Below are 23679 nucleotides of genomic sequence, written 5' to 3' on the forward strand. Positions count from 1 at the left end.
GGTGGCACTGACCAGGGCAAGAAATCATCACAAGAAAACTCCTACGTACACACTGCACCAAACTACAACCTAGAACCAATCTGTGCACACACCTCTTTAGAGAAAGCCAAGATCCTGATTCTTCTGTGGGTCACGCACAGTTCTCACCCATCTAGCCGCCAACAAATTATCCTGTTTAGCAGGAATTTTTGTTCTCCGGGGGAAAAAGAGCAAGCTGAACTGAAAGATGGCTCCAAAAGTGGAGCTCAGGGGCTAATACTGCACTGGTGAGCTCTTTGAATCTTCTTTGTATGGGTAAAATAACATCCAATAAATTAAATCAGTATGGCTTACTTCATTTATTTATGTACGCTTCACAGCTGCAGCATTCATACACAAACATTCATTACTTTATAAAAAGATTAAAAAATGGTTATATATACAAAATTATTTACTTTTTTGATTTTTGTTTGTTTTCTACAAAAAAAAAAAAAAAAATCCCCCAAACACCAGGTCTGCCTCCATTTTAGAATGCAGAGACCTGTAATATAGACCTTGTGGTTAATATCATGAAAGTAATTTTTTTTCCTTGTTTCCTTTTTTTTCTCTTCTCTTCTCAAAAAAAAAAAAAAAAAAAGTGGCTCTGGTTGATAAAGTTAATGTATTAGCACTTGGAATTTTACAGGCTCTTCTTGTCTTACACAGCTCCTCCACACAGTCCTTTCTCACATGTGCTGAAGCTGGAATGGAGAGCAGAAAAAACGTTCCATATTACAGTCCCTAGTTCATGCTTCATGCCACTTTTATGTGCTCTGTCTAATCTTTTCATCTCATGGGACACAAACTGTACCTTGGGTGGGAATTGGCACAGCTCCCATTAAAAAAAAAAAAAAAAAGAAAAGTCATGTCACTTGTGTGTTTATCTTCACCTGATAATTGCAAATTTCAGTCAGTGAAGTCTTTATTTCAACCATTTCCAGCCTAGGTAAACAACACAGAAACAATGTCATAAATGACTAAAGACCTCTGAGGCCGTTCTAACCATAAATATGCCTGAAATTAGTGTGACTTTTCATTTTATATACAGGATTTTAAAAACAACACACAGTCAAACAACATTAAAATCATCTTATTTACATTTTCATTGGTGCTAAAATTGAGCTGCTTAAATATTGCAGAAGGCTGGTACATATCATAAAATGGTCCACACCGATGGCATATAGAAAACTAATAATCTTTATAGGCTGGAAATGGTTTCCTTTTATCCCCATAAGCACTTCTCCTCTTTTTTATTTATTTCTTAAATTTTCTGATAAAACACCGTAATTTTTTATTTTTTTTCCTTTTTTTTTTTTGCAAAACGGGTCGTGAATACTACAGTCCATAGTTTCAAAACGATTCGGTAATACTCCTATAAGTGATAGAAAAAGGCACAGAAAGTTATGACTTTGGCTGAAATGGTGGAAATCCCCAATTCACCATTTAGCTCTCAGCGCCTCGAGTCCTGCCACGTCCTGATCCAGCGGTGGTAGTGCTTGGAGGAGTTTAACGACGTCCCCTTGCCTGATGAGGAGTGCTTGTAGTAGTATTTCTTAGAGTAAGTCCTTTGGTATGTGGAGGCTGCAGGGAGAAGGGGGAAGGAAAAAGAAAAAAAGGGAGATTCATTGAAAATGGAGCTGCGAATGGGCTGGCTACACTTGCTACACTTCGTTTACCCTTGGTTAATTAAGAGTGTAAACAAATTAACTGGAGCTGTGGCAGTGTTACAGGCATACACACACAGCTGCAGAAAGAAACATTAGCATTACTGGGAACCTGTTGATTCCCTGATTTGCTACCTTCAAAATAATCTTAATGTTTTCTGCAGAATTGCTGGAGAAGCTTTAAGATTTTAGCGTTTGTGTTTTTCAAATCCTGTACTGGTCTGGGGTATAACTCTGAACTCCATATGAAGTGTTAGTTACTGTCTTCACGTTTTGGTCAGACAACACAACTCCTCTAGGCCTGAGGACAGTCTCCGGGCCTGAAAACAAATGGGGGGGGGTAAATTACTTCATTACCTGAAGCTGTAATTGGAGGATTAACCCCTGAAATGTAAATGAACCAAACTTATAATTGTCTGAAGAACTCGTGACCATTGTCCATTTTAGGTGTAGCCTCTGGGAGGCTTTTGACTGCCCAAGGTGTACCATTTGAAGGCCATTAGTAAATATCTACTCTTGTTCTCTTAATCTTGCCTAGCCCCTGGTTCTAGGCAGCCACTCCAAGGCATCAGTAAACAGAGAAGAGGAAAATTTCCATTCGTTTAATGGAATCTGTCCTGCCAGACCTGCTCCTCTCTTAAAACACACATTCATTACTTATTAATCTTAAATTAGCCCGCTGTTTCTGAGTTGCCAGTGGTTTGCTTTCAGAGAACTCACGATTCATGCAGGTAATTTTGGGCATATCCCATCGTCCGTTCCCCTGGCACCGGATGGTCGGGATGTGGCGCTGGATGAAGCCATCCTTGCAGTGGTATCTGATGAGGGAGTTGATCTCGTAACGAGGCTTCATCTTCCCAAAGGTCTTTGCATTTTCCACGACAGGAGGCTGGCCACAAGCCACTGGAAGGAAGAGAGAGCATCACCCAAAACTTCAGTTTGTGAGCCCAGTTTGAGCTGGGACTGGCCCCTGAGCCCTGGCCAAGGGAAGGTGACAAGGGGACCTCAGCTGGACTCCCAAGAGGAACATCCAGACAAGGACAGGGGGATCAGTCTGCCCTGTAGATCTCCTGTCTTGCAAACCAAAGCTAATAGTGTTGGAAATTGGAAAATGGCAGATATCGTGGTCAGTGTTGCCTTTTTGGTTCAAATTGTAAATGTAAATTCAAGCCAAAAAGGTGGCATACTCGCACAATGAAACCTGAAATCCAGTGAAGTTACTACAGGCGTTTAAGGAAGAAGTCCTTTTTCCAGGACTCTTCGTCTCATCCTCAGTGACAGTCTGTTAGAAAGCACTGAAAACTGATGGATCCATCAAGGTCCAAAGAACATGACAAAAAGTACTGAGTGGCAATTTAGCAAATTATGCTTTTGTCACTGCAAAGTTTGTACCTGTTCCTTTCTTGCAGGTATAAGTGAGGTGGTAGTTGCAGGGGACATCATTCCACTGCCCGTTCTCGTGCCAGATTATAACAACACAGTCTTCTCCAGCAGAAAAGAAGCTGTCTGGCTGGTTTGGCCTCCAGTTCTCATATTGCTGCAGAAAAGAGAAGCAAAACCATCATTCCCAGTGCTGGGAAATATTTACATTAACAAAAGAGCACATGATATCACCTGTGGCAAACAGCAATCTCAACTGTTTGATTCAGGCTGCTAAGCATGGACTAAACAAAGGTAGATTTATAATATCCTCCCACTATATTAAAGATTATCTCAAGGGGAAAAATATTCTAGTCTAACTTCTCATTTACTGTAAACTGATGTCAGGAGAACAAAACAAAGAGACACAAGCAAAACTGGATCCTAAATCTGTCGAAAACACTCTTTCCTCCATAAATATCATGAAGTAAAATGCAAGAAAATAGTGTAAATATCCCATGACCCTCATTAGAGCACATCTAATAATTACAGAGAGAAATTACAGACTAACTTCCCAGACTTGGATTATTTATGACACTGGATGATTTGAGTCAGTTAATGAAGTCATTCCACAAGATGACACGCAGAATTAGGTGCAACATAAGTGAGAGAGTCAGACTGTGGCCCCCAAAACCACTGGAGATTGGCATTTCTGCTAAAAATGCTAGGTGGCAGTCTGAGCCCAGACAGCAGCCTCTCGGCTTTAGAAATGGTGATTCAAATTCTGCCCTCTGTTGAAAAAACAGCCTCACACATCTAGGAAAATATATGAACGAAAGCAGAAAGTGCTTCTTCAAAATGCACTACATTTAGAAGTAGAAATATGGGTTTTGCTATGTGCAAAACAAACAAACAAAAACTCACAAAAGAACCTTCAAATGGCTGTGAAATACCAGCACAGCGTGTCATTTTCGGGTGAAAATTCGGGAGGATTCAGTCTGGTTTTACAATCAACCAGCAGGAAAAGTAGCAACACTTTTGTCAGACTGATTGAAACTTGTGCAGCAGTTCTTGTCATGGGACATACAGCCCCCTGTCCTGGCAGCCAGCAGAGGTGGAATAATCCCTCATTTTGCTCCCAAACAAAGCACAGGAATCTGAGATTTGCATAATGTTATGTCAAGAAAAGTGGGAGAATAGTTGAAAACCACTCCTAACGTTTTTCGCTGGGATTTCTGTTCTGCCACTCCAGGAAGAATTTAAGGAAGGGTAAAAATAGATATCTGTAAGAACTGGAATTCACATAAATGCCAGACATTAACGAGGCAGCTAGCCCCTTGTATGGGCAAAATGACACAGTTTCTACAGTGCTTATATTTTCCTCAGTGCTTACATCTTTCTGACTACAGCTGGCCCGTACAAATGTCATAAAAGTTTAGCTTTCTATTTTCTTAACTTTGTGAAATAACCCCTATTCACTGCCTGGGTGAACACATTTTAGAAATAAAGTTAACATACCCCACACAAGTAGTATTTACCTTACAATGAATCAAACTATGAAAGGAAAATGAGTTAAATACTTAACCTTTTCCTACCACGTGTCATCTTACCCATCATAGGATTTAATTATCCAGGCAATTTAACCAGCACAGTCTGAATAAATTTGTTATGCACTGAATTTATTACCTCTAATAAAACATCCCCCTTTTCAGCTGGAACTAAATTAACTCCATCTCAACTTTTCAGTGTTTAACAGTCCTAAATTACAGTGCACACCAACTAATTTACTCAAGTTTAGGATCCATTTGCTTTCAAGAACGTGTACATAGGTACAAAAATTAAAGAAAACTGTAAGGTTACTGGCAGAAAGTTTCGTCAATAATGTCCTGAGAGCCAGGGAAAGATTTCAACAAGCCTTGCAGCTGTTTCTTGTGGAAATAATACTGCAGAGCTGCTTGCTTCCATAGGGATGAGAGTGTGGGAATGAAGGATATTTAGTGGCTATTTGGGGGTGTGTGAGCTGGAGGTGCTCAGCAGCCTGCCAGCTCCCACCCTCAGCACACAGACTCCATATGCTCTTACGTGCCTTGCCAAAATGACTCCAAAATTTGTGTTTGCTTAGCTGGCAGGGCTGCAGTGTAGTGGCAAAGTATTACATCTAGGCCCTGTGGTTTGTTCAAGAATGTCTGATATCCTCCAGCATGACTTGCTGTTACCTCACATCTGATACCGTCATTGCACAGATTTATTTTGGCTGAGGAGCTCTGATTTTGCCTGGGTCTGGTGCCAGAATTGCTTAGCAGAGGAAGTTCCAGACTGCTGAATTGCTTTCTTAGGTCCCCACCCAGCCCCTCTGTAGTTTTCCAATTCCTTATTTAGACACTGATAATGGGACAATGATACAGGGAGATTCTCACAGTTTGAGTGGAATAGGCTACTAGACAAATAAACTAATATTTTGAATTTCTCTTATGGAATAGATCTTTGCTTGAGCATAGGCATGAATCTGGCTTCCACTGGTATGGATCTGGGTGATTGCACCATCTCCAGTAAAACCATATCAGCAAAAAATTAATGGGAAAAAACCTTTGGCAATGCTCTTAGCTGTATAATTCGTAAGACAAAACCTAAATAGAATCAAATACTTAGTGAATACATGGAAGAAAAGTTGATGTAAGGATTTTAGTCCTTATCAGAAATATTGACGCTGGGTGATTGCACAGAGCGACCTAAAAACCATCACTACTCTGTTTTTTAAGCAACATTACTACAACAGACATGATTTTTTTTTTTTTCCTCTGTATTAAAATGCAAAGCACTTCCAGAGTGTACACTTCTGGACATATAATCTTAATCATGTCCGAGACTCTAAATGTACTTCAGAGGAGGTTTGGCTGGCCACACTTCTCCTCCAGCTGAGAGGTGGCTGTGGAGAGGGAGGTCCAGAGCAATCACAGAATCTCAGCATGGTTTGGGTTGAAAGGAACCTTTAAAATCATCCAGTCCCACCCCCTGCCATGGGCAGGGACACCTTCCACCAGAACAGGCTGCTCCAAGCCCCGTCCCACTGATAGCAAAATCGGCTGAATTTTTTTGTTCTCTGTGCTATTTACCACAAGCCATCTTTGATCAAGCACAGACCTCAGGCTCAGGCAGACACCACTGCACCACCCACTCTGAAAAACTCTCAGTATCCTCAGTGGCAGGGTGGCTTTTTCCTCAAAAACCTGAGGTTTCTGTGTAGCCAGGTGACTGCAGGACCTAGCCTCAGGGACAGGGGTTTGGTGCCTGTACCTTCATTTGGTCTTGGGGGAGTCTGCCTGGCCATCGCTTCAGGATGAAAAGTGGAGTTTATACTCTTTGTGCTTTTAATTATACTGTAATAATTAGTTGATCTTACTTGTAATTTTTTGGTTTTATTGTTGAAATCAAAGCCTTCTCTGTCACACTGGATTTATTTGTTCTGGCTTTCTCTGCTATAAGGCCCTGAAAACTTTCCTTCAGAGAGTGGATGGTCCATGACTTAGAGCTGGAGCTGAGTTGGGATTCAGCTCTCCAGGCTTCCTACGTGGCACTAGATAATGCACTTGGCTGGCCATTCACAGCCCACAAAGCAGGGAAAAATCTATTCTCTTTCCTCACAGGAGGAGTTTGGATATGATGGCTTCAAAAGCCCATGAGGACATTTTATGAAGTTCCACATTTTTGGGGAGGATTTCCTTATATGGCCCTGCAAGAAACTCACAGCTGTGTTGGGTGGCAGGCCGACTTGTCACATAAAATGAGCTTAAAAAGCCAGGACTGTAGCAAGAGCTGTAAAGCAGAAAACATTATTAGCCAGTCACTAGCTATTCTCATTCAGATGGCTGCTAATTAAACAGAAGGAAGGGGCATAATCTTCCCATCACGGACGTGATCCCACCTCGTGGGAGATTTGTTATTTAAATTCTCAGATAAGCAGCCCTTCTTGACGGGCTCATTTCCTTACTAATGGGTAATCCACTCATCTCTTTCAGGTGCTTGCACTGCCCAGGTGGATCCAGGAGTATCTCAGCTTTGAGATACTCCTTTGGAAATTTCGGGCGTTCTTTGTTCTTTTATCTCCAAAATGCTCATCAAGTGCCTGAGATCAATCACTCGTATTTTGCATTCCAAAATAGCCAACAAGCATTGTGTTTAAGGAAGCACAATAAAAAAGTATTGATGCCAACAAAACTTTGCTCCTTGACCTCGGTATTGTGTAAAGGCCAATAATCTTCTGCACAGGACTGAATCTAGGAAATCATTTACTTGAAATACATCTATTTAGATTTACAGGTTAAGGCTTTTCCTTCTGGGGAAAGGAAACATGTTTTCAGCATGTTTAAATAAACTGTCTTTACAAATCTGTCTTGGCACTTTTTGGAGCTTGCTGTTGTGATTTTTATTTTCTTTCCTTCTGGCTACTTCCCTATCTGATTCCTCCTTAATGCAGGACTACTGAGGCAAATTAGAGAAAAAACAACAATGGAAGAGGTAGGGGCTGGCTGATTGGATACTTTCTGTGCCATTTCATCTGAAAGTGAAGCAACATTTCCTGCCTGGTATTTATCACTAAGCTGAAACCACCACTGCAAACCTTACTATCACCGCTTTCTTCTCCTGCCATAGCTCTGATAAGTACAGGAATACACTTTTTATTTTTTCAACACAATAGCAGACAAAGTCTTACGAATCTTTATCAGGAAAGGCCCTGAATGAGTCCCTCACTGTGGGGGTTGTTATAATTGGACAGCTTAAGTAAAAATTACATCTCACTTCCAGTGAGTCTAGGGAATTACTCAGTGGCTGAACTTCAACAAGATCAGCACGAGGTTACAATGAGCACATGCATCAGTCCAGGAAACCCTCATTTGGGACTGTGTAACAGCACTGATGCTGTTACAGGAGTTCCTTGGGAAGTTTAAGCAGGATTGCGTTTCTTTTCCATATTGAAAAAAAAAAAAATCAACCGGATTTCTGTGAAGATTTGGCAATGTATGAAATATTTCCAGTAAGATCACCTAGTATTTAAATGCATTTTTACATGGGAAAGACAATAAGTTACCTTACAGTGCAGGCTCTATTCCACTAAAATTCCCTCCACTCCTGCAGAGGATATTTCTGTTTAATTTTATGAAAGGAAGCAGACTGACAGAACTTACCAAAAGCATTCTTTAGATTAAAAACTCCATTCAGGGAGAGTTTAAGCACACACCCTGATTTAAAGCCATGGGTCATGCCTTAAGGGGGATGATCACAGGGAAGATCACATGGAGATTCATACAGATGCTAAAATAATTGCCTGAAGGAGGGACCAAGTGTGTGCATAAATCTTTGCTGGGAGAAACTCAAATCAATTTGAAGACAGCTCCTACATTTAAACCTATCTACAAGTATACACAAAAATCACATGTCATGATCCTGATTTTTTTTTTTTTTTTTTTTTTTTTAGGTTCTGGTTGAATGCCTTCCCTTTAGCTCCTAATCTGAGTTTTATTTGCATAGGATTTGGGAAACTGGCAGGGTTTGGACCAGGCAAGAACCCAACACTCCCCATGACTGAGTCACACTGTGAGCAAGACAAACTTCCAGGAGGAGCTTTGCTAAGTACTTCTGGGTTGGGTTTCTTGGTTAGAGGGAGATGGAATGTATTGAAAAACTTTTTTTAGTCCTGTGCAGCAGCTTGCAAAAAAAGAAAGGGACTCTGGAAAACATACATTCATGTGCATCTACCCACAAGAAGCGACTGCAGATTGAATAAGCAGGAAGAGCTCTGCAGAAAGAAATAATTTGGGAAAAGAAATGTAATTAATTGAAATTCAATCAGAGGAAAAAAGGCTACCTGATGAAATTGAAACATAAAAGCACCGTCAGCCCTATAGTTTTGGGAAGAAATGATTGTATGGTGGAGCAGATGACAAGCTCTGGGATGTTTTTAAAGCAATACCAGAGAATGACGATTTTTCCACGAGAAGCAGAAAAAAGTGGGAATGGTAATGAAACCCCACTAGGTGACGCTGTCTGCTTGCTCCAAAGCCCAGAGTTGCCCCAAAATTATAATTATTCAGAATTATAACTTTCATTAACTCTTTCAAAGCTAAATGAAGCCGTGGAATTTTACCTGCTCTTTACCATGTGTTGTTTTCATAATAACAGCTTTCATCACACCCTGTACGGTTCAATTTTGAGGGTATGCTGTGTGTGATGGGCTCTCAGAAGTCACTTTAGCAGCTGAGAAATCACGTTAAAAATGAGTGGCAAAGAAAGTAGGGTGGTAAGTGTTGGTTTGGTGTAATTCATGTTTGTTTTGGAGTCACACTGACATGTATATATATTAGCAGTGTGATGCAAATTGTGTGGGGTGTGATTTAATCTTTTTGTGCACAGCTACCAGGAGAGCCACTGAGTGGGGGCAGGGGGGGTGGGAAATAAAAAGAAAGAAAATCCTGCACTTTGTCAACAATTACTGCAGGTTTGAAGCTGTCCAAGAATTTTAGCCCAGAGTAACGAGTAATTTCAGCCCAGCAGTAACAAGTCTCTGAAGTAACTCCTGACCCCCCAGGTAAAAACAAGACAAAACCCCACTTTGTCCAAGAGGCCCTCGTTACGACATCCTGAACCAAAAATATGCCTGTCATTAATAACATTATATAGTTCTCCTCCATTTAAACGCGGGTCAAATGAGCATCTTAAAAAGAGGCCGTAATGACTGACTGCAGCACAGAACCAAAACATTTGGTAGGTTTAAAATCTCCTTCTCCAAGGATCCTGTGGGACATGGGCACAATGAGCTTTTTGTTTGCAGCTGACTGCAGCACTTTTTTAGTTTGTTTGCTTTACTTAACCCTCAGAGGCAGGCTCCTTCACTACAATACTCCATGCCTTTTGAAGGTTTTGGGGTTTTTTTGTGTGTGTGTGTGTGCTCAATGAAGTTACTCTTTCTGAGAGGAGTGCAGTTACAGATTTGCTCAAGTTAAAGCCTTCTGATTCACCGACCAATAAAGGAAGGAAAAGAGAGGGCTTTGTTTTTTGCCAGAATTAAGTTTCTGGGTTGTTTTCCTTCTTCTTCTTAATTTTTTTTTTTTAATTTTTTTTTTTTTATTTTAATGTAGCTACCTAAAACTGACAGCCTGAGGAACCAGCTTTGCAGAACACAAAGCATAAACGCCCCTGTGCTGAAGGGGAGGAAAAACCAAGGCAGGGTCTCTGTACAGCTTTAAAAGTGGCGATATTCCCCATCCCTTTCCTGGCTGGCAGCACTCTCCCAGTGACAGACAATCTGGCCACAGACGCTGGCCAGCTCCTTATTACAGCACTAATCTTATGTAATGGCAGTGAGCTCACCGCCCTACAAAGCACTAATTATCAGCAGCGTTTTCCAGGGGATGTGAAAAACCCCCCTCGTGGGGCGGGGGGCCCTGGGCACAGCCCCAAGTTGCTGTATGTGCTTAATCCATAACATGAATAGCTCCAAAGGGCTCCTTGTCTGCTGTGCCTGCTCACAAGGGTCCTTAGCAAACACAAAGGGGGAGCTGCCAAAAGCAACACCAGTTTTTTTTTTTTTTTTTTCTTTTTTTTTTCTTTTTTTTTTTTTCCTGTTTGGATGTGTGTGCTTTACAGCTGTAAAAGTTACCATTCACAGAGCTAAGTGAATTATTTAAATTAGATTTCGCTGGTGTATTTTCAAGCTTCCCCTTGTGTCCTCTCTCCCTTTGATCAATTATTAAATGCCTCAGCTGATAATGTTAAGTTTTGTTGTTCTGTAGTTTGTATTGCATCACATTTAAGGTATAAAAAGATCCAAGCAGGCAAATTCCTCTGCTCAAACAGTTGTGTGAGTGTTTGGGCCTTGCTTCCTTCTCCTGCAACACTGTGCTTTTTTCCCAAATGTGTTTGTTTTCACTGCTCAGGGCCTTATAGGTAACTGTGGGATGAAGATTGTCCTTGATACATACTTAAAAGTGTTCACTGTTGCAGAAATGCTGGGAGAAAAGCCTACAGTAAAGTGCAAGAACAATTTAGATTCTGTAATTTTCTAAATGTAAATAAAGACTACACGTAGCCATTTTCATTGCACATCAGAGGGAAAAAATAATGTTCTCCCACACCAAAGCCAACAGAACAGCCCTGTAACTACCCTGAGCAGAAGAAAAGCAGAGCTACCAAAACATGCTCTAAAAAAACACCGTATTATTCTCTCCTGCCTCTTGAATCTATCAATGTAATCATACCTGAAACGTCCTGAGCAGAAATTGGCTTGATTTTCAGGAAGTAATGACTAACAAAGCTCTAAAAGAGCCGGGGTGCTGCAAGTTCTCTGAACACACCTCAGGGGCTGCTCTCACCACCTTCACTTTCGGGACAAATCATCTGAAATCAGGGACCAGGCAGATTTGCCAAAGTTTGCAGCTCCCTGCTGGGTCCACGCAACCTCAGGTGATGCTCCCAGCCCGGTGTCAGTGGCCCCGGCTCTCACTGAACTTGCCCCACGTGTGAGGGTCTGGGTTTTCCGAAAGGACAACCACTTTTCATGCTGTGCTTAACACAGCTGCCAACAACCCCTTCCCCTTCACATAAAAAAAAAAAAGGTGTCGTCGTTTTTGCCCAAAAAATTGTTTCGTTGTGAGGCTCACTCATCGGCTCCAGAACATGAATTCCACCTCTCCAAACCAAGATAACCACTGAAAAGTTATTGCTTTCAAAAGCAGAAAAATAAATAAATAAGAGGAATTAAAAAAAAAAAAAAAAAAGAGAGAGAGAGCAGGGACATGATGTAGATAAGAAAAGATTGCTCCCTGCCACCCAGATACAGCACAGCAAATCAGAAAAAAGCAGATACTTGTGAGCAGCCACTGGATCCCACAGCTTACTGTAATTAAAGCCTATTTTATTCTGCTTATTGGACAATGTGCCCTAAGCCTGGCCAAGGAGCACTTTGAAGATAAGTTCTGGCCTCAGCCAAGAAGATCCCAAATTGTTTTTTAAAGAAAATACCAAAAAAAAAAAAAAAAAAAAAAAGGAAAGACAAACATAAGCAAATTCATTTGCCCCAAAAAATAAAAAATCCTGTAATGATAGAACAGTTACCTGAAAAACATTTTCTTTATGCAAAGTGCCACCTGAGCTGGCAATTAAACTGTAGGGCATGAGAGGTGGGACAAAACCACTTTTTTCAAGTAATTTTGCTTCTCTCAAGCCCAGTCTGTGTTTGGGTTGCAGTGGGTACAACAAGCTGAAAATGTGTGTTTTACCAGCAGATGGTGAGCCTTTATCTGCACAAGATTGTGCCATTTTGCCTGAAAGGCAGGAAACTGCTAACTAGTTTTGAATTAAAACCACTTTACAGTTAAGGAATAAACTTGCCAAATTCCTCTGAAGTCTCACCGATGATGATGCATCAGACATTTCAGTGAGGCAGATCAAAAAGCTTCCTCAAGGTCCCTGTTTAGGAGCAGAACCTCCAATACTGTGATTTAGGAGTGGGCCTGTTTCTATTTTATTAGGATAGTTTTTCTTGTCCTAAAAGTTGGGGTTTTGGTGGTTTTTTTTTTGGTTTTGTTTTGTTTGTTTTGTTTTGCTTGTTTGATTTTTTTTTATGGAAAACAGGCAGACTCAGGGTTTGGACAGAATATGGACAGAAGTCATGTGAGCCGAGAAGATCTAAACACTATTTCTTGCTTTCTCACTGAATTTGATTGTATTCACTTCGTTATTCAAGACACCAAGATTTTCCTCCAGGAGCTCTGAGAGCCAGAGCGTGAATTTACAAGATCACTTTTCATCTTTTCCAAAACTTGCTTACTGGCACCATTTTTCCAAGTTCAACATAAATTCCAGTTGAAGCACAAAAAACATGTGCACGGGAATACAGGGGTTTTGGGGTTCTTTTTCTGACTGCTGCTGCTGGGAAAAAACTGCTTCTTTGATGAATTGTTAACAGAGAATATTTTCTGTAGGGGTGAAAAAGGAAGAATTCCAAGGTATCAAAAGTGGCTAACTTAGTCCACTATTAGGCAATAAACAGTCTTTTTCAGAAGGGCTGAGAGCCTGTCAAAGCTACTTCAAGTTCAGTGTAGATTTCCCAGTAGGAACCTTAATTCTGTATTCTCATTTACATGCTTTGCCCAAATATCATGTTTAATGGTGGCTGGCTCCAGGCCTTACTTTAAAAAAATCTGGAAAAACACAACTTGACATGGGCTGAAAATGTCAAAAAAATTAATGATTTCCTTCCATTGAACCCATTGGTTGGAAAACATTTTAGGTGCAAATAAAGAAAAAAAAAAAAAAAAAGGTATTTTATCCCTTTTCCCAAAATTGCCAATAAAATATCTGGCAGGAGAGCTGCTGTCAGTGTGCTGCATATTTCTGTTGGTTTACTTGTGTTGGTGGGAAATGAGTACCAAAGTAATATAAACCTTTTTCTGTGTCTCCAGTAGTGGAGCCTGTGTTTCAAGCATTCCCAATTCCCAGTTCCAGGGGCTTGTTTTGGTTCAGAAGGAAAATTCATGTGAAAGAGAAACTTGTCACCCACAACACATCTTGATGTTGTTGTTCTTGTTGTTGTGAATTTGCCTTTTCTTTTAAGTACACGAAGCATCAGAACTGTTAGGGGTTTATTTTTAATCCACAAGACCTCATAAAGCCATGCAAGCATGATTTTTTGGATTGGACCAAGATGTTATTGGAAAAAATTCAAAGAAGTATCAGGATAAAGATGAATGTGCACCACTTGTAGCTGCACAATCACTCTTCTGATCGTATCTCCAAGAAAACTGATATCAGGGGAATCCCCAGCACACTTGACAAATTTTCCCCCGTGCCAGAAGTGTTGAATAGAATTGTGGATTGACCATATTTTCTTGGAGAGTGCATAGAGTTGGGAAAAAAATTTAGGAACAGCTGAATACACATGCACCCTGATACAAAAAACATGTCAAGGCTATTTAAATTTTGGCTATAGGCAAGAATCACCTCTAAACTCAGAAATTCAATTTAGAACCTGAGTGTTGGTGTAATAATGCTGATTTTTATGTTCACAAATTATGTTAATGCATTTAAAGCCATCACTAAATCTGCTTACCTGCACACATATAAAAGATGCAAATTTTCTACCTGCATAGTATTTAAATTCACTGCAATTTTAGAACATCATCAGGGAAATAGATTGGATACATATATTTAATTATGTTGTCATACCTATTAATTATTAGAGAAGTAATAAATCTCTGTAATAACAAGAGTGGTTAGAAAGTATGAGAAATAAGTTAAAAGCCAGAGAAAAAGGAACAAATGAGGCAGCTGCTCAGAACCATGGGATCCAGAAACCATATGGAATAAGTTATGAGGAAAATGTATTGAAGCAATGAACATAAATGATTTCAAGAGACACCTAAATTGTTTCCGAAGGAAGAGACAGAGGGAAGTTGTTAAAAATGAAAGAAAAATAAGGTGGGAAAAAAGATCAATCAAAGCAGAAATCTGTTGGACACATGCTACCATTCTGTTCCTAGAATATCTTAATTTCTTAAAATTGAAAATTACAGTAAAAATATCATGCCCATTTGGTCAGTAGCCTGAATTTAAAAAATAGGATCTCAGCTCCAATTTTAATTTCCTCAAATTCACAGAATCATAAAATGGTTTGGATTGGGAGGGACCATGGGCAGGGACACTTTCCACTAGGCCAGGGTGATTAATCAGTGGCACAACAACCCTGTTTTTGGAATATATAAGCATTATATGTTATCTTATATATATTTTTATTTTACACCTGGTGTCTGGGATCACCAGTGGGTGCCTTGGTACCACCCCAGATACCCTGAGCCACAAGAGAGGCAACAGAAAGCTTCACCACCATTCCCCACCCCTCTTTGCTGTCACTCTGCCTCACACAGCCATGTCCCCAAGAAATGTCTCATTTATAAACCATTTCAGAGCACTTTTAGGCTCTGGTTGTTTACATGAAGTGGCAGTAAGTGAAGCCTGCCTTGCCCCAGGTGTCTTTCTACACCAGCTGCAGCCACATGGTCTGCAGCAACAACAGGTGTGTCCAGATGCTCTCTGATCTAAAAGTTCACTACTGGAAGGGAAAATAATAACCAGTTTGGGCTTTTTCTTAATGTAATTTTCTTCACCGGGTGCTCAACAGCAAATAAATCACTTGTTCCTCCTACAAAAGAGATTATTTAAAATGGGGAGAAGTTTGATCATTTCCTATGTCCATCAGCTCTTTGATTTAGGTTCGTTGATGGTGGGTGAAGATGTTTTCCCTCTCCTTCTGCTGATTTTCCTTTTTGTTTTAAGTCAGGAGGTATCAAGAGCATCTTGAAATTTTATGGCTGAGTTATGGGTTACAGTCCTCCTGAACCAGCTAAGGACAGCTGCTGCAGAGCTGCCCCACGGAGCAGGCTCCAGAAATACTTGTGAGGCCCCTCTGTGCACCCCAGAGACCCGGCAAAGGCAAGAGCTTCAACGCCAGATCATCACCCAAAAATGCATCCTGGTCAGTGAGGAGAATTGCCACACACGGCCTTGAGCAAGGCAAGAAGATCACAAACCAGCCCCAGCAGAGACCCTTAAATTACCACAGTCTCAGCTTTTTGAGCATTTCTATTTGAAACCTTAGAGAGTTCCCACACATACAATAACAGGAACTAAGAACGAGACCTTAGAGCTAAACCACAAAATATTAGGTATCCCAAAATGAATTTACTGAGTGTTTTTTTGGGTCCATATTTAGTGACGGGGGGGTGCGGGTTGGCTGGTTTTTTTGTTTTGTTTTTAAATGCAGCTTCCCTCGTTGCTAGTGGGAATTTGATAAGCCACCAGAAAGAGAACGAGTGAGTGATTTCAACTCAAAGGCATCTTACCAGTGGGCTACCATCAGTCCAGCGGAAGTCACGCTCAAACATCTTGTCATTGAGGCCAATCCACTGGTAGTCATGGCCAATACCTAGGGAACCAGAAGGGCATTTTTACTAACCTTCCCATAAATGGAAGAGATTTCACCAAAGAAAATAATTTTATGCTGAGTGAATCAGACATCCCGTTCTTAAGATTCTTCTGCTCTTTGCGCTAAGACTGGTTTAGAGGCTCTTTTTCAGCTTTTTTGGTTTCAATTTGGGATGTGTATAAAAAAGCAGATTCTCATATAAGAGTTTTAAACTACCCTGTCTCTTCACTCCCAGTGATATCTACCAAGGCAAAGAGAATTAATTTCCTACCTGAGAGCATATGATGGGAAGAAAAGAAAAAAAATTAAAATCACATATTCTAATCCACATTTTTCAAGTTTTGGTTAAGCTGTGACCAGTGTTGTCTAAATTTTACAGTACAACGCAGTAGCTATTTCTTTATATGATATATGGTGGCACTGGCTTGATGTCATATGCGCAAAATACCTTAAGTCTGCAGAAAACAAAATGTTTCAAAAAGTTTCAATGCCATAACAAAAGATTTTGTTCTCATCCCTCTCCACAAAAAGTATTTTCTATTTAACAAATAGTGATATTAACTTGATAGTGATAGAGAACTTGTATTAACTGCAGAAGTAAACAATTTCAACACAAAGTGTGCCTTTATTTAACATTTTAAAGCATGTTTTAAGTTGGAGATGTAAAAGCTGAGTGGTCAGGAAGAGATCTCACCATCTCTGAACCCTCAACAATCTCTCTTGTTTAGAGTCACAAAATATGCTGAGCTGGATGGGACCCACAGGGATCATCAGTCCAGCCCCTTGCCCTGCACAGGCACCCCAACAATCCCACCCTGTACATCCCTGAGAGAATTTTCTAAATGTTTCTGGAGCTCTGGCAGCAAAGGCTTTGCCTTTGCTTCCTGGAGCAAAGGCTTCGCCTCAAATGCGCTTGAACAGAGCGCTGTATGTTTTAAATTTGTTAAATAGCTCTTTTGCAGAACCAAATCACCAATCATCAGACATTTTTCCAACACCACCCAGGCAAAATTAAAGGAAAATCCTTTCGTTTTATTCAGAAATCTAGAGCCCTGGGGCCTTGCTCATTCCCATGGGAGCCTGGGCAGCGCCCAGCACCCTCTGGGGGAAGAACCTTTCCCTAAAATCCAACCTAAAGCTGCCCTGACACAACTTCAGGCCATTCCCTCAGGTTCTGTCCCTGTCACAGGGAGCAGAGATCAGAGATGCCTCTCAGAGGCTGTTGGACACCACAATGAGGTCTGACCTCAGTCTCCTCTTCCCCATCTGAGCCGTCCAAGTGACCTCAGCTCCTGTCTAGACCCTTCCCCATCTCCACGCCCCTCCTTTGGACACTCCCTGACCCCTCCAGATCTCCCTGGTGTGGTGGCACCCGAGATGTGAGGCAGAGGAGCCCCGTGGACACGCACGGTTGACGAAGATCTGCTCCTCGTGGGACAGGATGCTGGTCAGGTGTGCTCCCTGCAGGCGGCACTCCCGCTCCGCCGTGTCCCACGTGCGCCGGTGCGCGAAGTACTTGTAGCACTGCCCCTGGAACTTGTGCCAGCCGTAGTCACAGGTCTCCGTGTCTGCAGAAAACAGGAAAAGCACATCCCTGTCAGCGCACAAAAAAACAGGAACATTTGGCCAATGCACCAAAACCAGGCATGTCTGATCAATGCACCAAAACCAGGAATGTTTGATCAACCAACCAAAACCAGGAATGTTTGATCAATCACCCAAAATCAGGCACATTTGGTCAATGGACTAAAATCAGGCACATTTGGTCAGTGCACCAAAACCAGGCACGTTTGGTCAACACACCAAAAACCAGGCACCTTTGGCCAGTGTACCAAAACCAGACATGTTTGATCATTCAACCCAAACCAGAAACATTTGGCCAATGCACCAAAACCAGACATGTTTGATCAATCAACCAAAACCAGGAATGTTTGGTCAGTGCACCAAAACCAGGCACATTTGGTCAATGGACCAAAATTAGGCACATCTGGTCAGTGCACCAAAACCAGGAATGTTTGGTCAACACACCAAAAACCAGGAACATTTGGCCAGTGTACCAAAACCAGACATGTTTGATCAATCAACCCAAAACCAGAAACGTTTGGCCAACGCACCAAAACCAGGAACGTTTGGTCAATGCACCAAAACCAGGCACCTTTGGCCAATGCACCAAAACCAGGCACATTTGGTCAATGGACCAAAATGAGACACATTTGATCAATGAAGCAAAATAAGGCACCTTTGGCCAATGTACCAAAACCAGACATGTTTGATCAATCAACCAAAACCAGGAATGTTTGGTCAATGCACCAAAACCAGGCACATTTGGTCAATGGACCAAAATTAGGCACATTTGGTCAGTGCACCAAAACCAGGAATATTTGGTCAACACACCAAAAACCAGGAACATTTGGCCAGTGTACCAAAACCAGACATGTTTGATCAATCAACCCAAACCAGAAACGTTTGGCCAATGCACCAAAACCAGGCATGTTTGATCAATGGACCAAAATGAAGCACATTTGGTCAGTGCACCAAAACCAGGAATGTTTGGTCAATGCACCAAAACCAAGCACGTTTGATTAATGCACCAAAATGAGACACATTTGATCAATGGAGCAAAATGAGGCACATTTGGTCAGTGCATCAAACCCAGGCATGCCAGTGGATTTTCTGTGGCTTCAAGAAAAAGCCATATCTGACAAGGTATGCAAAATCAAACACTCATCATGTGAACCTCATTTTCAGGTAGTTCTGCTTACCCGGTCTCAGTACACCCATCCTTGAGACCTCACCTTCAGGCAGTTCTGTTTACCCATTTCCAGCACAAACTGCAAGACTATTACTTATCTAAGACATATAACTGCAACTGGAAACTTTGTGGGTTTCCACTGATTGAATTAAGTTGAATCTGGGCAATTTCAGGAGGATATCTTCATCCACAACCCTGGATGGATGAAATGCCTGGGTGTTGGACTGCAGTGAACGTACATTTAATTAGTTTTCTGAGCCTGTATGTGGGGATGGAAATTTTCACTTGCAAGGACAAATGGTACTTCAAGTCACTGTACTAATTAAAGTTTGGAAGAGACTGGTAACTGAAAATTGTATGAAAGGAAATTATTGTGATTGTTCAGTCTGCAGAAGCAAAGCTCCAATATTATCTTTCTGAGCTCACGCCTCCAAATCCTCCCCCAAAGCCCATCTTCCTTGATGAAGTCAACTTTAGGCATTGATTTGTTAGGAGGTTTGCAAAGCTGAAGTACAAAGTAATGAAATTGCACTTTGTCTGTGCTTGCATGAGGCATGGTGCTGATAAGAATGCTTCAACAGAGAGGGTTCACATCAGCCACTATGTCCTTTCAGCTCAAAGAGAAATAAACACAGGCATTGGAACAGGAACAACCCGTGTATTTGACGTTAATTATTCTGTCAAGGTTAGGCAGCTGTAAACAGAATAGATGGCAAAAAAAACCCCAAGAGTTTCAGTTCCAAGTTTGGTTCTGCAGGGGTGAATTACAGGAAAAAAAAAATCAGCATTAATAAGATGGGCAAAACAAGTGTGATGTCTGAATGTGTGATGTCTGAGCTGTGCTTGAGGATGGGAAGGACCTGCCAGTGATAAGAGGGAGTTTTAGGGAGGAGTGGGAGAAACAACAGGGGTAAGGCGGGGAGTTTCGAGCCATGAGAGATGCAGTGGTATCATAAATGACATTTCAGCACAAGATTACAGAGTGTTTCAGCCACAGCCATCTCAGCATGGGATGGCTCACCCTGAGGGGCTTCAGGATGCTGAGGAACAGAAACACAAGGCCTGGCCTCCCCCACCCCACCAAGAATCAGCCACTTCCCACCAAATTTTATCAGGCCCCTGAGCAAAACGGGGTCTGGAGCCAACTGCTCCAGCCTTTCCAGAGTTATGGAGGTGTTCTGGGCTGGAAACTGGATTTTGCACTTTCAGTAAGTCAATGCAGTCAGTGGTCAATAACACGCTTTGGCTAAAAAAGGCTCTTTTTGCCTGAGTACAGAAACAGCCAATTATTGCACTACATGCCAAGGGCTGATGGCTGCAAATACCTTAACTAAGGGATTACTTAGGTTTGAGCTGCTACCACCACTTAAAAAACAGTTTTTCACAGTACAGGTTCTTAATTCACAGCAGGAAGAGGCCATTTCCATCCTGACACACCAAATTGTCTTATTTTTTGAAAAAACGGGTTTAAATCCCCCCCAACACAAACTAGATTTTACATGTACATAAATGGATTTCAAAGTGCAAACAAAATGTGGCTAAGCCATGTCAGAGGCTTATCAGAATTTCTCTGACACTAATAATGTAGTCATTGTCTTAGGAGTCTGATATCAAAATAGTTTCCCAAAAGTCATCAGTATTGACATAAATGTACCAAATGCAAAGACATAATCAAGTTTACACTGATTATGTCCCTTCTATTTTCAGGAAGTTGAACTGTAGAAAACTGCTTGTGCCTTGAGTCATCCCAGCTATGAAAAAAGGAATGTAATCTACATAACCAAATTGTTAGTTTTTTTATCTCTTCCCTCTTTGTATTCTGTGTGAGGTGCAGGCTGCAGACACAGCTTTAATCTCTGGCATCTAGGTAATTTTTAAAGTTTAGTCTGCCTTGGGCTTTCTAGAACATTTGTTAAACCACACAAGGCTGACTAACAGACCTATGTCCTTTGTGAAAGCACTTAAGATTTTATTATTTATCTTGTTCAGGGACTCCTTTGTCCCACAGGAAACAAGCCAGATAATAACAAGGAGCTGAGAAAAACGTGGCCAGAGAGGATTTCCAGGCTATTCTAATCAAACCTTCCCTGGCCTCTGCTAGGGAAGAAGTGAAGGATTTGAGAAAAGATCTGCTCAAAGGCACATTGGGCAGGTAAAGGGGCTTGAAAATAAAAAAACTGGGAGGATTGTGTTTACTAAGTTAGATATAATGGCCTGAGCATGAATTATAGCACAATTTCTCTTTTTACAGAACATCACACAGTTTCTTTTCTCAAGGCAAAAGGTGCCAAACACTAAAAAAGGAAAAAGTTAAGTACCTTCTGCACCTGTGTGTATCCCAAATCTTAAAAAAAAACCCAAAAAACAAAAAAAACCAAAACAAAAAAAAAAAAAAAACAACAACAACAACAACAAAAAAAAACACCACCCAAAACACAAAACAAACCCAAACTGATGGCTATAAAATACATGAAGTTTTTAGATGCTGGAAGAGAGGATTTTTTGTCTGGGGTTAAGGGAGTGGTTGGGGATTCTGGGGTTTGTTTTTTGAGGGATTTTGCTTTTGATGCTTGTTGGTGTTGGCATTTTTGGGGGTTGGTTTGGGTTTTCTTCGGAGGAGAGGTTGACAAGAAGAGGGGGAAAAAACATATAGGGGAAAGGAAGATCCGAGATGGTAGAGGATGAAAAATGCAAACCAGGCAAGTAAAACTGTGGAGACGGTTTCATCTTTGCAGAGCTTTGTCCTCAGTGTGCAACCCTTACTCAGTGATGAAAGCTGAAAGGGTGACAAAAAGGTAAAAGGGTTCCATATGGGTATAAATTTTCAGTGCCCTTACTGAACCAGTAGACACTAATTGCAGGTAAGTTTTCTGACCCAACCACGGTGAGCAGAGTAGGTGCAAGCACTTACTGAATGCAACACTTCACATTCATTGTGTACCCAGTCACAGACTTCTGTAACCTTATTCCAGCATGTGATGGAAGGACTGAAACACTGCTCACCATATTTATGGCGTTTTAAAACTTGTCAAGGGTTTATGACAATTTACAGGGGTTCCCAGTGGTGTGTGCAGGGAGTTACTCTCACAGCTTCTGTTCTCTGTAAGTGCAGTTGAACGTGTGTAACCACATCCCTTACCAGTGCATTAAAAACAGAGTTCTTGGTAGGTTTGATACATAGGGACTGTTTTTTCAATGCTACTGTCAATAGGTCCATTGTCTTTAAAGAAATTCCAGAAGAGGCTTAAAGGAAATAAAGATTGACACAGGTACCAGAACATAATGAGAGTCTTACTCAGCTGTGAATTTTATCAGTGACTGTCTGCCTTCAGCTAATGAGAAAATGCTGGAGGCCACTTAGCCCACACATCTCGAGGAGAAACCCATATCTCTAGTAAATATCAAAAATAATCCCTTTTCAGGTGCTAGATATCAGTAAGAGACCATCTGTTTCCAGAAAGCACCTTTTCCCTGAGCCATTCTCAACTACTTCAACCCCAACCAACCAAGCTCTGGGAACAAGGTGAATTAAATGAGACTGGAGTAATTGCAGACATTGAAACAATGAACTTGGGTTATAAGAGCACATGACTCCTGATAGGGTGGTTAAAACCCACAGTTGTTTTGTTTTCAGAACCTGGAAGAGAGCAGCTGGGTGAATTATCCCAAGGAGGCGCATTCTGTTACAAACACACATGTGCCATTTTTGCACACATGTCCAGCTGCAAGCAAGCCAAACCTTAGGCTTAAAGCATTCCTTGAGAGCAGGTAGACACCAGCTAGAGCAGAAAAAGGAGAAAAAGAAAAGGAAACTCTAGCCAGCCAAGGAAGGAAGAGGAAAATCCACAGAGGTGTTCATCCTGTTCTCATAAGAACTCACCCTTAAAACTGTGGTTCAAATTGCAAGTCTCTACCATTTCCTGAGAGTTGTCATAGGGGCTTTTCACAGAGGGATGACAATGGAAAGACTGATGGCTCTCCCAGAATAAAACTCACACCAAGATTTACTGTGATCTCCTGTCACTCTTTGGGAACGTGTCTTGGGGATATTTATGAATTTTTAAGGGGCGATGTTCAAATGTCAGAAAGTGACAAGCAGAATATGCATCTTTCCTTTGAAAAGAGGCAAAGGTGGTGGGCACAAGAGGATATTGTCCCTTTTAATCCCACCTGCACCAGAAGTGATACTGTCTTAACTGAGCTAACAATCTAGTCTAAAGGCAAACTTTTGAGGGAACTTTCAGCTGCACTATTTCTAACATCTGACAAATTCAGCTCGCTTCAGGAAGATGTTCCCGGGCTCAGATTGCTGAACTCTTTCCACCTGGCAAGAGGAAGGGCTGTCAGGGAGCCAGCTCCAGCTCCCTGAGTTTCAGGACTGATTTGCCTCAGCCTGGATTAGATCACCCAGGAGGTTCCTTTAACTTCACCACCTGCCAGAGCTCCCTGGCGTGCAGCTGTGCTGTCCCCTGGTCACGTCCCCTCCAAACGCTGACACAAGCATGATACCCCTGTCGAAGATCCCTTAGTCCAGAGCAGTCCCACGGGGGCATTTGGGTGAAATTCTGAGCTCTGCTTTTCCTTCTGCACCAGTGCAGTGGGTGCAGATGTGGTGACCTCCTACTCTGAGCCTCATTTCCAAAGGCAGTGCATGCTCCCTGCTCCCATTCCCTCCCACGGCACTTTGAATGCTCAGCACTGTGCCTAAGAAATCCCTTCAGCCTGTGGTTTTTTTTTTTTTTTTAAGCTTTCTGAAATGAATAGTATATTTGAAATTAAAAAAAAAAAAAAAAAGAAAAGAAGTAAAGAAGTAATGAAATATAATCTCGGTGTGCTGAGCTCCACCTTTCCTGTGGCACCAAGGTGCACATTCTGTCATCCTGGCTGGTCTTTAAATCTAGTGAGGTCAG

The 23679-nt window shown here is 41.4% G+C and overlaps 1 protein-coding gene across 1 annotated transcript in view; it reads right to left on the reverse strand.

Moving 5' to 3' along the window:
* Positions 1–323: 323 nt before the first annotated feature.
* Positions 324–23679, reverse strand: part of VCAN (versican) — a 101302-nt gene continuing 77946 nt past the window's right edge. The window contains exons 11-16 of the mRNA XM_053969042.1: positions 17427–17585; positions 15935–16017; positions 3075–3219; positions 2403–2585; positions 1459–1599; positions 324–719 (exon numbers count right to left, since the gene is read on the reverse strand). Of these exons, the coding sequence (XP_053825017.1) occupies positions 1469–1599; positions 2403–2585; positions 3075–3219; positions 15935–16017; positions 17427–17585 (701 nt within the window). The 3' untranslated portion in view covers positions 324–719; positions 1459–1468. The remainder of the gene's footprint in view (positions 720–1458; positions 1600–2402; positions 2586–3074; positions 3220–15934; positions 16018–17426; positions 17586–23679) is intronic.

The sequence above is a fragment of the Vidua chalybeata genome, chromosome Z (genome assembly GCF_026979565.1).
Source record: "Vidua chalybeata isolate OUT-0048 chromosome Z, bVidCha1 merged haplotype, whole genome shotgun sequence".
NCBI lineage: Eukaryota > Metazoa > Chordata > Aves > Passeriformes > Viduidae > Vidua > Vidua chalybeata.